This window comes from Myxocyprinus asiaticus, chromosome 3, assembly GCF_019703515.2.
Source record: "Myxocyprinus asiaticus isolate MX2 ecotype Aquarium Trade chromosome 3, UBuf_Myxa_2, whole genome shotgun sequence".
Taxonomy (NCBI): domain Eukaryota; kingdom Metazoa; phylum Chordata; class Actinopteri; order Cypriniformes; family Catostomidae; genus Myxocyprinus; species Myxocyprinus asiaticus.
This window is the reverse complement of record NC_059346.1, coordinates 39,623,442-39,640,947: the sequence shown is the minus strand read 5'-3', so window position 1 is coordinate 39,640,947 and position 17,506 is coordinate 39,623,442. Positions and strand designations below refer to the sequence as shown.

At 37.3% G+C, this 17,506-nt stretch overlaps 1 protein-coding gene across 8 annotated transcripts in view; it reads left to right on the top strand.

Annotated features, from left to right (window-relative positions):
* LOC127419282 (single-stranded DNA-binding protein 2-like) overlaps positions 1-17,506 on the top strand; it is a 45,304-nt gene that overhangs the window by 10,045 nt on the left and 17,753 nt on the right. For 5 of the 8 annotated variants that reach the window (XM_051660614.1, XM_051660606.1, XM_051660579.1 and 2 more), the window contains exons 2-4: positions 4,133-4,274; positions 8,478-8,539; positions 10,039-10,123. In XM_051660614.1, the coding sequence (XP_051516574.1) occupies positions 4,133-4,274; positions 8,478-8,539; positions 10,039-10,123 (289 nt within the window). The remainder of the gene's footprint in view (positions 1-4,132; positions 4,275-8,477; positions 8,540-10,038; positions 10,124-17,506) is intronic. The other 3 variants (XM_051660588.1, XM_051660622.1, XM_051660629.1) reach the window with 3 other exon arrangements.

Sequence of the window (17,506 nt, the reverse complement as noted above, 5' to 3'; positions counted from 1 at the left end):
ATATACACTGCCTGGCCAAAAAAAAGTCGCACACTCTAATATTTAGTTGGACAGCCTTTAGCTTTGGTTACGGCGCACATTCGTCGTGGCATTGTTTCGACAACCTTATGCGATGTCACAACATTTATTTCCGTCCAGAGTTGCATTAATTTTTGGCCAAGATCTTGTATTGATGACGGGAGAATCGAACCACTCCGGAAAGTCTTCTCCAGCACATCCCAAAGACTTTCAATGGGGTTAAGGTCAGGACTCTGTGGTGGCCAATTCATGTGTGAAAATGATTCCTCATGCTCCCTGAACCACTCTTTCAAAATCTGAGCCCGATGAATCTTGGCATTGTCGTCCTGGAATATGCCATGCTGTCAGGGAGGAACAAATCCATTGATGAGATAACCTGGTCATTCAGTACATTCAGGTAGTCAGCTGACTTCATTTTATTGCCGCATAACATTGTTGAGCCTAGACCTGAGCAACTGAAGCAACCCCAGATCATAACACTGCCTCCAGAGGCTTGTACAGTCGGCACTATGCATGATGGGTACATTGCTGGACTCATCAGACCACATGACCTTTTTCCATTGCTCCACAGTCCAGTATTTATGCTCTCTAGCAAATTGAAGTAGTTTTTTCCTATTAGCCTCATTAACAAGTGGGTTTCTTGTGGTCACACAGCTGTTTAGTCCAAATCCTTGGAAGTTCTTATTGCATTGTGCATGTGGAAATGCTCTTAATTTCACTATTAAACATATCCGTGAGTTCTACTGTCGATTTTTTACGATGTGACTTCAAGCGTTTTAGTGTTCTCCAATCACGATCATTCAAGACTTTTTTCTGACCACATTTCTTCTGCGAAGCTGACGGTTCACCACTATCCTTCCAGGTTTTAATAATGTGTTGGGCAGTTCTTAACCCAATTCCAGTGATTTCAGATATATACTTAGTTGTTTTCTTTGCTTGATGCATGCCAATAATTTGCCCCTTCTGAAAAACAGTAACGTCTTTTCCACAACCACGGGATATGTCTTCCGACATGGTTGTTTAAGAAATGAGAAGCTACATACTGCATCAGTTAGGGTTAAAAGAATTGTCGCCAGCTGAAATATATTAATCACTGCAATAATGATCAAATCATAGGCTCTTAAGTATCTGCTTATTTAAATCCAAACAGCGACTTTTTTTTTTGGCCAGGCAGTGTTATAAGATTTGACTCTACCTCAAACGCTAGAATTTGATATGATGCTGCTAGACTGCGCTGACTCAGGTTCACTCACACATTCACAGATGATACTATGATGATTTTAAAAGATTCATTATGAAAATGGTATGTTTTACTACAGTTGTTCTCAGATGGTTTTGACATAGAAGATTTTACATTGAATATCATGTGGCAAACCAACACAGTGCCAATATTGTTAATTGTTCAATATATAATTAATGTAATCAGGGTCGTATTTTCTTTTACCTTGTGTAGTTTTGTTTGTGGTTTTCAAGAATGAAGGCATGTCAACCTGGCCACATTGGTATCCACCTAATTTGGCTAGATTCTACAAAGAAGCCGATGAATTTGTGCAAAAATACTGCAGAGTTTGATTAGATGCACTGTCTTTGGCATCAAGAACAATACATATGGGAAGCGATGCACAATTATATGGATAGTTGTATTTTATTATTTGCATTTAACATTGTTTTTTTTCCCTGCTGTCCATGAACATTAGGAAAGATCTGTAACCCATTTTTACCCATGAGTCAAGAACTACTGCTTTACCACACTTAACATTCACAAATAAAATAAATAAATGTAATGGTAGATATATGCATTTATTGAAAATATATGTGTACCTACTGTAAATCTGAAAGTAAAAACTCAACTTCAAATGAACTCTCAATGAACACCCCAATGTTTGGACACCCAAAAAGTCTGTCTTGATTATGATCTAACTAGGAGCTGCTTTGACTCATTTGAGAAGCTTTATTAAATTCACATCAGTGTTTTTTAACCATATGAGAAGATACTGTACACAGCTAGAAGATACAAATGAGCTAAATTTAGTGCCATTTCAGAGAGGTCAAGACAATTGTTTCTCATGATGAATCATTTTAGGAAACTATCCAGTTTAATGTGCTGTAAGCGATTTTAGCCATTCTGGAACTTTCATGAGACTGAGCCGTTGAATAAGACACGCCCCTTTTCAAACCACCGTCGTCCTATGATAGCGTTGAGACCGGCACCGAACAGTAGAGCAGCAGTGTGTCTTCTCACGGTTGTAAGCAACAGTAACAAAAAAGCCCTCAGCTGAATATGAATATGAATATGAATATGAATATGATACTAATCTTGCAGGGCTCGACATTAACACTTATCCGCTTGTCTGGGACAAGTGGAATTTTGAACGGGCAAGTTAAAGAGAATTTTACTTGCCCGACTGGACAAGTAGCTTGATTGAAATGTCAATAACGAATGTTAGCTCAATATCGAGGGATTGTGGGGATTGAGCACAATTTTTATAATTCCCACATGTTTCAATTTCAAAATGCAGGGAATTCCCTCTAACGCGTCGCCCTCTCTCCCTCTCGCCTTCACTTGTTGTGCAGCGTTCAGCAGCTTGTGAGCGCGAGCAGTGGGGAAGCGCATATTTACTGAACTTTAGATTTTACATATATAAACAGGAATAACCTGTTAATTGGACATGCAAATGGTGTTGTGCCACATCTCTATAAATGCGAGGCGATAAAACTATTGCTCCCGTTTATAACCAACAAAGCTTCAAATCGCAAGTGCGCAACGTTGGAGAGATCTAATATTCTCTGCCATGTGAATCAGTAAATTTTAAGTAGTATATAACAATATGCATTATAATAATATTAATACTATAACATTAATAAATTACACACAATGAAAACATATTATCTATCTTTAATATGCATATCTGTTTTGAATATACAACATAACTGATTTAGCAGCAAGGTTCTCAGGATTTTATCTGTTAACATTTTCAATGCATAAAGGTTCCATTTGTTAATGTTAGCTAACTACATCAGTTAACATGAACTAACAATAAACACCACTTTTATATAATTTATTAATCTTGGTTAATGTTAATTCCAACATACAATATAGTAATACATTTTCATACATTAAAATAAAAAGTTGTATATGTTAACAATAGTTCATGCACTATGAACTAACAATGAACAATTGTATTATTTTATTTTATTTTATTTTTTTTTGTAACTAACATTAACTAAGATTGATAAATGCTGTAAAATATTGTTCATTGTTAGTTCATGATAGCTAATGCATTATCTAATGTTAATGAATGGGACCTTATTGTAAAGTGTTACCAAAAATTCTGTCATCATTACTCGCCTTTATGTTGTTCCAAACCTGTCTGACTTTCTATCTTCCGTGGAACTCAAAAGGAGATGGTAGGGATAATGTTAGTTTCAGTCTCAATTCAGTTTTATTTTATGGAAAAAAAAGATGCAGTGACAGTGTATAGTGACTGTGACTAACATTCTGCAAAAATCTAATTTTGTGTTCCTCAGAAGGGAGAAATTCATACAGGCTTGAGGGTGAGTAATGATTTACCGTCTTTCTGCACTGTGTTCTTAATCCCTATTTGGTGTAAATAATGACGATAGAGGCTTTTCTCTTTTTTTTTTTCTTACGTCCTTTCTTTTGTTTTTGTCTCCGGACAAGTAACTTTTTTACTTGGACAAGTGAATGACCAATTTACTTGTCTGAATGACAAGCACATGACAATGCTTAATGTCGAGCCCTGACTTGAATGTTCCACTTCAAGTACTACAAAATGAGAACGTGCAAAATGATTGACAGGCGGAAAGCACATCAAAGTCTTCTGACTGGCTAATCAAAGAATGTGTCTGTGGCCCGCGGTCACATTTTTGTCTAATACTGTCACATCTCAGGACATTTATTTCAGTAATATCTTTCAGGGAGAGATGCATACCACTCAATAAAAACAAAAACTTACAGCACCTTTAAGTTTTCGAACATTTGTACAGGGAATAAGATAAATGTATTAGGAAGGAAAGGATCTCATATATGGAATGATGCTTTAAAGTATATGTTTGATCTGATCTTAATAATGTGGTCCTTCACTTGTTGCAGAAACAGCAGCTCTACCAAAAGAGTTCCCGTCTCTCACCTCAATGGCTTCTCACCTTCCCTTTTCTGCAGGTTAGCTCTCTATGTGTATGAATATCTGCTACATGTGGGGGCTCAGAAATCAGCACAGACCTTCCTGTCAGAGGTAGGTGAACTTTTAATTGCAGTTTCACTTTGACCCCTATATACACAATTAAAATTGAAAAGATACATGAGTCGCGATTCCTCTGGTTGCCACACTGGCAGAACCCGTTGGAGGACATCCAGCCACCCTGAAATATCCTATTGTGTACTCAAGGAACTTAAATATATATTTCAAGTGTCTCAAAACACTTTTAATTTATGATGGGATAATGATGATGGTATTTAAATTTTTTCTAAATGCTGTTAAAGTGAGCAAGTTGGCTGTGTATATACAGTATTTTGGAATCAATTCAAGACACTGTAGGTTTCTTACAAGATCATAATATTTATTTGTTGGCTAACAATATTAAACAAAACTGTTGCTGTTATCTGATCCCAGCTAAATTGAATTAGACTAGATAAAGAACTGCACTGGCATGAAAAACTGGGCAACGTGTTTCTGTTTAATAGAACTGTCTCAGAGAGAGATACAGCACGGGGTTGTAAGCGTATTTACACAAATTATCCAGAGAGTGAGTGTTGACATGTTCAGCCCATTTAATCCCACCGATCATTTAACCATTTTAATTTCAATTGTGACTGAAATTTATTCGGACATTTGCAGGGTCTATAAAGAGTCGTTGATGTATTTTACAGAGTTGTCCATTACAAATGAAAGTGCAGATTGTCTTGATTTCATGTTTTGGAACAGTTTTACATGAGTGGTGCAAATAGTCACATGATCAGTGCTATTTAATTCCACTGTGCTCCTCTGAAAAATGATGTCTGTGTCAATAATAGGAAGCAAGAAAAACCTGTCATAATACACACAGCTACCATATTTTATACATATATTCTTTAAAGGGTGTATTAATTTATTAATAAGATTGCTCTGCCTCATATAAATCATACTCCCCGGACAAGTAAACATGTAAGCAGTCAAAATTCTGAACAGTACGAAACACGGAGCCTCATTTATAAATAGGTGACTAACTGAGACCCATTATAAAATTGCAGATTTCAAAGTATTGTTACAATAAATGGAACAAAGGAAAATTAAAAGAAAAATGCAGTTCCTCTTAGTTTGACATTCCCTTTCCCCCCACAATTGCTTGTTAGTAAAAAACAAAAAAAAACTGTTATGTTATTGTTTGCAATTTTATATTGGGTCTTATTGAACAACTAAGCAAATTTGCTTGTAGTTTCCCACCAGTTACAGTTGTGACCCAGAATAAATCTCACACTTTTACTATCTTTTATTTGTTTGTTTTTACACTACATTTTGTTTTGTTTGGACTATCCAAGGAGTAAAATACATGTGCTCACTTAGCTGGGAAAATAAATTGGGATTAAATGGGTAAATATCCCATTTTAGTTAGTAATATATAAATGAATAATTTTTTTACACTGTGACCCAATACCAAGAGTAGATACCGTTGACCTGTTTGCAATGCAGCTGCAGTACATCAGACAGCAAGGGATACATTTTAGAAACCCTCTGAAGGGTCTCTAAGAGAGACTCTCAACATTAATGGCTTGCTGTCCTTCCCAGCTGTGTTTACGAGAGAGATGTGTTTATAACCAAACCTACGAGTGTTTCGATTCAGGTTTGCTGATGACATGATTGCTGAAAAGATACAGTTAAACAGTTACAGTAAATGGCGAAAAAAACGAGTGTCAAAGCTCCGTATCAAGTAAATATTTGCGAATGACAGAGGGATAAAATTAGTTAAATACATTTTGGAATAGAACAAAGATAGAGGAGGAAAGAGAGAAAATGAGACTGACACAAATAGTAAGGTAAAAACAAAAAGACTGGCCCACTGAAATCAATTAGCAAGGAATGCCAGTAAATAAAGCACTGACCGCTATAGTGTCCCAATTAAAGATCTTGGAGCCTTGTATATGTGTTATGAGACCTTTAATGATTGCTCAGATGTGAACATGTGCAAGGTTTCTAAAAAAAATAAATAAAAAAATCAGCATTTGAATTATTGAAGCATCACCACATAATTGTGTCACATAATGAATGTAAATGAACATAACAGAATAAATATCATAAAAATACACATTCTCTCAGACTTCATGCATGAAACTCTGGATGGTGCAAACTGATAGGTTCTTTGAACTTGTTATCTGTTAGCCAATCAGCTCGCTCACATGTGATATGTCACTCCGATCGGCTCACAGGGTGTAAGCTGATAGCTCCTTTGATGTGTAATCGTGTAGCCAATCAACTTGCGTACTCTCTCTTTGCCTAACATTTACATTTATGTAAAGCTCAGTTTGCAATTAAGCCGGTTTCTCTACAGCACGCTGTGAGAGTTTTCTCTGAAATGCTATTTGCTCAGGTGGTTGCTGGGGCTTTTTCTTCTATCACCTTGCACATAATCTGTACTCAATTAATGCACTGGCACACATTGCTATTTTAGGTCCTTAGTTTAAATAAATCCACATAACTAGGCTAAGTCACTAGTTCAATAAGCGCTGGGATTTCCTGGTCCAGATACACAGAGCTGTTTAAGCTTTTCGGGCCAAGCAGGCCCAGGCACACATAGAGATTTAGTTCATTAGTGTCATGCCATTCAGCCAAGCAGGCTAAGGCACGTGGCTCTTCAAAGCAGCAGCAGTACACAAGTCTTGGCGGTAGATCTGCTTGTTTGGAGGGTTGTGATTTGTGTTTATGTGCTTGTGCAGCTTCCCTGATGGGGGATTATATTTATGTCTAATTTTGCAGCAGCATGTCATACATGCTTGACACAGCATGTCTTGTGTTTTTCTTATTGTACAATAGTAGCAGCATGTATGTCTGTGTATGTTATAGCAGTAGCAAGTCTACACAAGCAGTGTAGCAGATCTAGTCCACTATTTAACATCGAGTTTCCATTCAAAGCAAAACATGCAAATAATATCAAATAATAATGCAAATAATATCAAACTTCATTCTTTCCTAAAACACTGTCCGTATAACTTGAGCAGTAAAACTTCTCTAGCGTTATGAAGCGTAACTATGCCACCACATGGCGCTACTTCTGCTCATCAATTTCTGCAGCAACACATATTGCTTACTGTTCCTTGCTGTGCTATTTTTAGAGGGCTATGAGAGGCACTTATACACGCTGCTCCATGATCACACCAAACTTAATTTTGAACACCCACCACTTAGACATGTATGCCAACAAGCTAGACAGCATGTTGTGAGTCAAACCAGCCCTTGTGACCATGCCACGCCCACTTTCATTGTGATCTGCTTCCTCTGCACCTCCTGTCTTTGGCCACTCTGCTCCTGTAACCAGTTCACACTGGACTTGCACCCAAAAATAGCCAATTCTCTTGCAACAATGAATTTAGATAATGTTGGGCACACCCGTGTTGTTTATTGCAGTTGCTGTTAGCACTTTAATGTCTGTAAACCCATCTCACATTGTCAGTCACTTCAACCAACCATATCCACTAATCACAAATGATTGGAGAGGTTATAAAATTCATGTGAAAAAGTCATGGAAATTCATTGGTCAGGAAGGGTGGGAACCCTGTACAGAGACAGTATTTTAAGACATCACAGGTGATCTCCTGATGCAAAGACTTAATTTAATTAATTTAACAGCAAAATTATGCTGCCTTCTAAGATACCTCGTTTTTGCCAAATTCAAAGACAGCATTGCATGTACCTTTTGTAGATAGGGCAATCCCAGAATTTATTGCAATGAGCTCAGTGGAAAAAAATAAAAATCATCCATGGTGGTGACGAGTCAAGAACAATGTCGAATATAAAAATATTTAATTGAATACCAAAAATGTCAATAACAGTAAATACAATTAAAAAATCTTTTATCCAATATTTTTGTGTGCTATGTATTTTTATGCTTAACAGAGTATTGTGTTGTTAGCTTAACAACATGTTAATACCAAACTACTGGAATCAATTCTGGCGTTATTCATGTGTCTAGTTCCAATTCAGCCACTTATGAAGTTCCATTTCAGCTAGGATGCTGCCTTAGCAAGGAACAAATCTATAGACTGGTAATCCTGGGATTGGTTTCAAACAGATGCCACTTATCTCTCAAGTTACAGTTTTATCACTTAGATTTATATTTGGCAACATGACCATGCAGCGTTTGATCTTAATTATGTTATTTTTATTTTTTTATTTTTTATTTTTTATCACAAAGGGAGCGCAGTTCGAGTTTTTCACACTGAATTTCTTCTCTGTTAAACTTGACAGATCAGATGGGAGAAGAACATAACATTAGGAGAGCCACCAGGGTTCTTGCACTCATGGTGGTGGTAAGAAACTCTAAATCTCTGCTTTCATATGACTTTAGCACTGTTCAGATAGGACATCTGTGTTTCATCTTATGTACTGATTTAGACAGGATTAGGATCTGTAGTTGTTACTAAGGTGTAAGTGTCTGTTGTTGAGTGTGGATAATGTAGAAGTGTAATGACTGAAGTCCTGAGAAGCAGGAAGAAAGTGCAGCAAGAAACCAGAACACAACAAACACTACAGCCTTAAACCTGGCTCTCACTACCCGACTGTCAGACTACCCAAATTGCAGTACTGCTCACATTACACAACAAGGTTTGTTGTTATCTGCCGGCTTCTTGCACAAACTACAAGATCTTTGACGAAGAGGCAACCCCGACCAACAGCAAAACATTGTTTTCTCACATAAATTCATGCGAGAAATTAGAGTGATCACAAGATTTATCCAAGAATGGAGGGTCACAATCAGCTTGCAAGTTGTCTGTGCACTTATTTTGTCATAAAATAAGAGACAAAAAAAGAAAATATGGCAGCAACAAGGTTTGGAAAGACGTGGGCAGACTGTCTGTGTCTGTTTTGGGGAAAAAATTGGAGGTAATTACAGCACAATGTCAAGTAGAGTGTGCAGATCATGTATTAATTTGTTAAAAATTATTACTTGTTAGTTTATTACAATAAAACATAATTATGATCAAATTGTGGCTTTCCGTTACATAAAGATGCATGATAAAATGTGATTGGTGCAGTTCGAACTTGTCCCTGCATCGCTCACACAAGATCATGTGGAGATAATATCAAGCACTGGGTGAATATATCCCAGTGTCTGTGACTGCTCAAGACTGGCTCCGATCATGTCGATGAACTGCTCATAAAGAGCATTGCCGACCGTAGCGAGCACTGATTTGTCGGTGATAAGGCGTTTTTGTCGCAGACCTCAGAAATCTGTATGTGACAGCACAATCTGGCCAAAAATCATGTAGTGAGAGCCTGGCTTTACAAGGATAAGAACTGACAAAGACATAAAGACTAACAAGGACTAACACAAAGATTAAAAGACTAATAAGGTTAACAAGACTAGTAACAAGACACACCTGGGACAAATCAACAAGGGAAACAGGAAACAAAGGCATAACTTCAAAATAAGAACCATACAAGGACAAGCACAAAAACAATGACCCAATATTTTTACAGGAAGGTCATGAAACCCGTTGAAATAAACAAGACTTATATAAATGATTAATTGTATATTATAATACTTTGTAAATAAAAAATATGCTGAGGCCATTCTAAGCAGTCTGTGATCAAACTTTGCTTATTGATTACGTTCTCTTTTTAAAGGGATAGTTCAACCAAAAATCAAGTAAGTTGATGAAGGTCAAAATAAATGTGTTGAAGCATTGGGAAAAAATTAAATACTCCATTCACAGACATTCCTATCTAGTCTCATCCGGATCGGGCTTTAATTATCTGAGAATAGTAATTAATTTTTTTGTAAAACAGTGCACATCTTTTGTTACAGTGTTTTCTGGGATCTCTACTCTGCTGCTCCTGAGAGGAGAGAAATGTGTGAGCACTCAAGTGAATCCAAAGCTTTTCATGACTATGTGAGTATCCACTGCACTGACATTACCGCCATCTTTAATATGCATGCTTTCTGTAGTACGTAGCCTATAGCACTGCAGGCAGTGTGTACAGCTGATCTCTTGAGACCACACAGAATAATTGTAAGTATACAGCTCATAGAAGTTGAGGTAAGATGAGCTTGAGGGGAGAGGGAAGCGAGAAGCTGTAGAAGGATGATGAATTGGTGTTGCATGCAGGCATTAGCAATGATGTCATACGTTTGCGGTCATATTCACTAGCAGGAGGAGGACACCTTGACCTCTGTGAGTGAGAGAGAAAAGAGGAGAGAGAGGGAAATTAAAGACTTGTCTGGAAGACATACAGACTGGTTTGCATTAGGTCAAATCAGCATAATGTCTCTTTGTTCCCCTAATACCTTGATTACAGACAGGTACACTGTAAAGTTTATTTACCATAAATTATACAGACCTCAGTACCATAATCAGGATTAATTGTTGACTAGATCATTAAAGTAAAAGCCTCAGCTTGTAGTTCATGTTTTAATCATGTAAAGTACCACACTGATCTTTATTCATGCATGAAATATTAAAGACACGTCAGTAAAACATGAAATACTGTTGTACTGAATATACTCCAAACTTCAAAATTACAAGCGCTATTCCCCATCAGACATTTTTGCATTGTTTCAACTGTGGTCATCTTTCCCTCTATAAAAACTGTTAGCACCATTATGCTATCACAGACATGGTTTCTGGTCCCATAGGAACAAAAAAGTAAACACGTTCACATAAGCAGTGGTGAGAGTGATCGGAAGTTGCGTATTTGTTCTAAAATTAAATTTTTACTCCACTAACAGTTAGGTTTAGGGTTTGGGTATGGGGGTGAAGTTAATAAAATATGTATTCCTGCTCAGTGTATTATATTATTTACAATACAACTCACTTTTGGCACCACTCTGTGGACATTTCACTTGGAAACTGAAGCTCACATGTGCCTATACCATTCAACAACACTTCCAGCTTCGGCCACCGGGTGGAAGTGATTACAATTTTGGTAAGCACGGTCCAAGCAGCTGAACTTTCGACCTACTATCATCAAATTCACAGTGTAATCAGTTTGGAATATCAGCATGTCTGTGATTCGGCCATACGTCAGTTACGAGTGTTATATTGCTTTAAAACAGCTGTTCAATAAACACGTAGTTAATATTGAGTAACTGACATTTTAGACCAAATTTGGGCAGTTAATTTTCTATTTTTGTGCCGCTAATGAAAATATTTCCAAACGAAACCAAAGCTTGATCAACCATTGCAAACCGTCGAGCAACACATTGACTGACATCCTGTCTGGAATGCCAAGTGAAGTGTTACAAACAGTGAAGTGTCCAAGGATGAAGGGTAGAGTTTAAATGACGTGATATGTTTCACGTGTGTTTTCATATATTTGAAAACTGTCTTTGGGGCGTAGTTAATTAAAAATTTAATTTAGTTATAAGTTAATTTAAAAATATACTGTATTTTCCATATCAACTTGCTGCGTACATCAGAGCATGTGAGCGGAGTGGAGCGAGTTGTCACTCCACTCAAATATTCGCTCATGTGCGAACGCTCAACTCCAACGCTTAAGTTCAGAAGTCATCGCTCCAGGGCGGAGCGGTGTGAAATGAGAAAGAACTTAGAGCATAATTTCTTTGTCAACATTCTTGTTTATTTTTTTGTATCAGGTACAAAAATTCCCTCTTCATATTGGCGTATGACCTAATATTTCATGGCACAAATAACAACTGCACAAACAATGCCTTGATGTAGGCTACTTTAAAAAAAAAAGTAGGCTTGTTCTTTCTGCCTTATTTGGACGTGGTTATTTTATATGGGGATGTGGGGTAATGTAACAGCCTAATTACCAGAGCTTCTCATTTATTTTATCCCATGCTAATCGTTCATGTCAGTAATTTTTCTGGACTTTTTGTGGGCTACGCGTTCCTGCGCCAGATAATAGCATCTTTTACCTATCAAATGCTCTGTAAAAATAACCCCCGTTATTCTTATCCCATTCGAATTGACATGTTTGTAAAAAGCCAGTGAACCCTTTAATTAATTGTTTCTAAAGTTCACCAAGTGTCTGAAGTGGATGTTGGTCATTGAGAAGACACCAGAAAATGTAAGACGCACTTCAAAACTTCATCTAACGTTGGCTGTTGCGTTTTGACGGATGCATGAGAAACAAACAGACATGATTTCTTTTGATTAGGAAAATTAGAAAAGGACACAAGTCCTAATTTTGTGATTTGAGCAGAGTGAATGGGAAAAATTGTGTTGAGCCCCACATTTCGCAACATATTTTCCGGAGGGACAAATAAAATTACATAATGTGAAAAGAATATAAACATATATTAGCACTTGCACATGTACATATGCCATTCTGTTATATGTCCTATTTTTTTTGTATGTCTGTTTATACTCTTACCTTGTTTTATATTCTGTCTCACTGTAATGTTCTGTGTGCACTTGCTTGTTTCTCCTATCACCAAAAAAAAAACAATTCCTTGTGTACGTGAGCACACTTGGTATAGACGAGTGTACTGTAGGATTACTGGCTTGCTAATGTAACCAGTTCTGTTTTCAATTTTGCCAGATATTCAATTTCTTCTAATAATCCCAGATACATATGAACATATTTAATACTTCATAATTAATCAACACAGCTAGCATACATTTTCTGATGGGTCAGTTACATGTGACAGCAGGATGTAAATGCAGTCGACACTCATCTCTGTGATTTATACAGACATCGCTTATCGCGTAAACCTTACAGATGTCGTGGTAGCCTAATACAATTATTTTACTTTACAGACGTATGTCTTGGAAACTAATCTGCGTTTGAACTGCCTCTGCACTCTCACCTCACTGTAGTCTGTTGTTGGAATCGGCACCTGTCACCATCAGCTCGCGAATCACACAGAGTTTAAACGCTGCCTCATCTCTGATAATCCACTCTGTTTAAAATCTTGGACACCAGATATTTGTCAGTGTAGAAGCACACACATATTAATGTGACCACACACGAAATGTAGCGCATTCTGTTCGGAGAGGAAAGTGTGCGCCTCTTGTGCGGTCGGTGCGGGGCTGAGCGCAGTCTCGTGAAACGCACTCCTCGCTCCAGTGAAATTCTTATTGCTCCCGCTCCGCTCACATGCTCTGGTGTACATACACCGATCAGCCACAACATTAAAACCACCAGCCTAATATTGTGAGGTCCCCCTCGTGCCGCCAAAACAGCTCCAACCCAATTAAATTCAAGAGAATGTTGTGTGTGAATATCCCAGGAGATCAGCAGTTACAGAAATGCTCAAACCAGCCCATCTGGCACCAACATTCATGCCATGGTCCAAATCACTGAGATCACATTTTTCCCCATTCTGATGGTTGATGTGAACATTAACTGAAGCTCCTGACCCATATCTGCATGATTTTATGCACTGCTACCACACGTTTGGCTGATTAGATAATCGCATGGATGATTGTTGGTGCCAGATGGGCTGGTTTGAGTATTTCTGTAACTGCTGATCTCCTGGGATTTTTACACACAACAGTCTCTAGAATTTACTCAGAATGGTGCCAAAAACAAAAATCATCCAGTGAGCGGCAGTTCTGTGGATGGAAATGCTTTGTTGATGAGAGAGATTAACAGAGAATGTCCAGACTGGTTTGAACTGACAAAGTCTACAGTAACTCAGATAACCGCTCTGTACAATTGTGGTGAGAAGAATAGCATCTCAGAATGCTGTTCTGAGATGCGGGTTGGTGCTGTTTTGGCATCATGAGAGGGACCTGCACAATATTAGGCAGGTGGTTTTAATGTTGCAGCTGATCGGTATATGACTAATATGTTTACATTTTAGTCTGGTGGCGTAAAAAAAGGTCTATGATCCATAATCTTAAAATGGGTTATTTATTGACAATCATTGCTATATACACATTGAATACATACTGCCTATTTATGTTTTAGTACTTTACCATTTATGTCTACAATTATCACAAACTTCTATTACAATTATACAGTATGTGTGTTATGAATTTAACATCATCCTTCATGCATTCCCAATTTAATTGTATCCTCAACTATGTAAAATATTTAATTGACAAAAGGAACACATGTCAAAGATGTTTAAAGGTGCACTCAGTAACTTTTGTCTTTGTGTCATCTTGGACTTACACTAACACCTAGCGGCTTGGATGCAGCATCATTTAAAATCAATAGTTTTCAGTTTAAGATGCCATTGTAGACATGTAGTATTCACAGTCAGCCATGATTACTTAATTAATGAGTGAAAGTGTCAAATAACAGGACGGATACTGAGATGAAGTGAGTAGTATTCAGCTGGTCATGTGATTCCAACATGGCAGTTCCTATGTGCGGACCCTCTCCATGTAGAATAAAACAACTTTTATTTATTTATTTATTTATTTACTGTTATGACTGAAGTCTTCATTTTAATGTGAGTGGTCATGATTTTCTTACATATATTGCTAAATTAAATTTTTTCATTTAAAATGCCTACCCTATTGTGCAAAACTAATTTCTCACTTATTTTTTATTGTCTCACAAAATAGCTTTTATGTGTACATATAAGTGTGTGGGCATGCATGTATGGTTGTCTCTAAATGTGTGTGTCATTTTGCAAAACACCATTCACTATTACACATACTACACACAAAACATTCTCACTTATGATACAGGTCCAAAATGCAGAGTAACTAAATCCTGTCGATTTATCCAACGACTCAGCCCTCATTGGTGTCCATTGTTTAATTGCTATTTTCAGCTGGGAAATATTGTCTAGACTGCTGTAAGTGCTCTTCAAATTGTGTTCTCTCCTGCTTAAACGAGCACATTCCATTTTCTTGCCAATCGTAAATGCACTTTATTTTACCAACTCTCCCTTATTGTGTTCCCGAAAAAAACCTGCAGACAATTGACTGCGTTTCTGTCGTTTAACACAAATGGAATGAAGGCTGATTCTCTGGGGATCCGTTTGATTTTCTTTTCTTTCTTTCTTTCTTTTTTTTATTTTTTTTTTATTTTTTATTTTATTTTTTTTTTGCTTTCCTGCAGTTGATCCAACCATTAGCAGCTTGCCTACACCTTAGGACATCTAGTAGTTACATTGACTTATCCACAATAATATATGCCTGTTTTTAGCTGTATTAAGTACATACAAATGTAGTTTCATTGAAAACAGTCAGATATCACTGGTTTAATGTCAAGCAAAAGATCACAGAAGGTCAATGTGTTCAATGAACTGCATCTTTTTTGCTGTGCACAGTAATAGTGGAAATGTTTAATAGCTTTTTTGTAGCCAAGACTTTAAGGTATGTGGCTATACAGAAATGGATTTTCAAAAATAAACCTTCGCTGAGAAATATTCACTGGCATAAAAAGTGCAACAACTAGCCCCAGTCTGCCTTATATTCAGTAGTTTGTGGATTAAACTACTTTTCTTTGTGTTCACACAGAGTAGAACAAAAACAGCAGCAAATTAAACATGAGAGGAAGGGGGAAGGCATGGCAACATGAAATAGCTTATAATATTATGCAGTCTATTCAAGCATGGTAATAAAGATTTTCATCCCTACACTAAATAGTTTAAATGTGCCTTTGCAGATGTTTGTCTCCCCATTCTGTGAGGTTCCTGTAATGTCTGGCTGGCCGTATTCCAGAGGCAGAGAGGTGGAATCAGGATGGGGAGAGCTAGCAGCCGAGCAGGGTGTTTATTGCGAGTTAAACTGAAAACACTGTTGTCCTAAAGTAACCCATAGACATCAGCACACACACATACAGACTCAAACACACAGCGGTGGGTTAAAGTCTGCCATCTGTAGCAGAGTATGCTTCCAGCAGAGAGTAGATGTGGTGAGGATGACCTCATCGCTTCATTACATTAGACTGCAGATATTGTGAGAAAGGTTGTCTGGTAGTTATAGGGCTGCATCATTACCCAGGAGGGTACTAGCTCCATCCTCGACACAAGTCAGGTGTTCTGTGCTGCCATCCTGATACTAAGAAACCACATAACCCATTATGTGCTCCATGGGGTAGTGCTGTATCTGTATCTGACTGCCTGTTTGGTTTACTGAGAGGGACAACAAACCCACACAAACCTACACAGTATTAACTGTCCTTTTGTGGCCTTTATGACTTCCATGCACAAGTCTCTGAACAATTTCCTGTGTCATTTGACACATTTTAAGATTATCTGCAATTGCCAATATAGTACGTGCATTATCAAATTGTATGAAAACATTTTATTTGACATGAAAACACATGGCTCTCTGGAATACTTTATTCAATATTGTCAAATATTTTTGTATAATGACTAGGGCTATCGTTTTAATGTGTTTATTATAGTTTTCTTTCATAAAATTCTCTCATCAGTTACTCACCCTCATGCCATCCCAGATGTGTATGACTTTCTTTCTTCTGCAGACCACAAATTAAGATTTTAGAATGATATCTCAGTTCTGTAGGTCCATACAATGCAAGTGAATGGTGACCAGACCTTTCAAGCTCCAGAAATCACATAAAAACAGCATAAAAGTAATCTCTAAGTGGTAAGACTCTAGTGGTTTAATATACAGTGCATTCAAAAAGTATTCGGACCCCTTCATTTTTCACATTTTGTTAAGTTGCAGCCTTATACTAAAATGCTTTAAAAAAAAAAAAAACATTCACATCAATCTTCACTCCATACCCCATAACGACAAAGCAAAAACCAGATTTTTGATAACTTTGCAAATTTATTAAAAAGAAAAAACTGAAATATCACATTGACATAATAATTCAGACCCTTTGCTATGACACTTGAAATTTAGCTCAGATGCATCCCATTTCTCTGGATTATCTTTTAGATGTTTCTATACTTTGATTGGAGTCCACCTGTGGCAAATTCAATTGATTCGACATGATTTGGAAAGGAACACACCTGTCTATATAAGGTCTCAATGCTGAAAATGCATATCAGAGCAAAAACCAAACCATGAGGTCAAAGGAACTGCCTGCAGAGCTCAGAGACAGGATTGTGTTGAGGCACAGAGCTGGGGAAGGCTACAAAAAAAAAAAAAAAAAAATTAACTGAATTGAAAGTTCCCAAGAGCACAGTGGCCTCCATAATTCTTACTTTTTACTTAAGTCTTAAAGGTACAGTAGCATAAAATAGTGCATTTAATTCTAACGGTCAGGGAGAGAAGGCTGAAACTGTTGAAAACTTGTATGTGTGTGCAAGAAACCCTGACTAACATCATAACTGAACCTTAGGGGAAAAAATAACGTTAAATTTTTCATTGAGTCTCATCCGTCTCTATTTCTGTAACGAGTGGCTGCTGGCAATGACGAAGATGATGGAG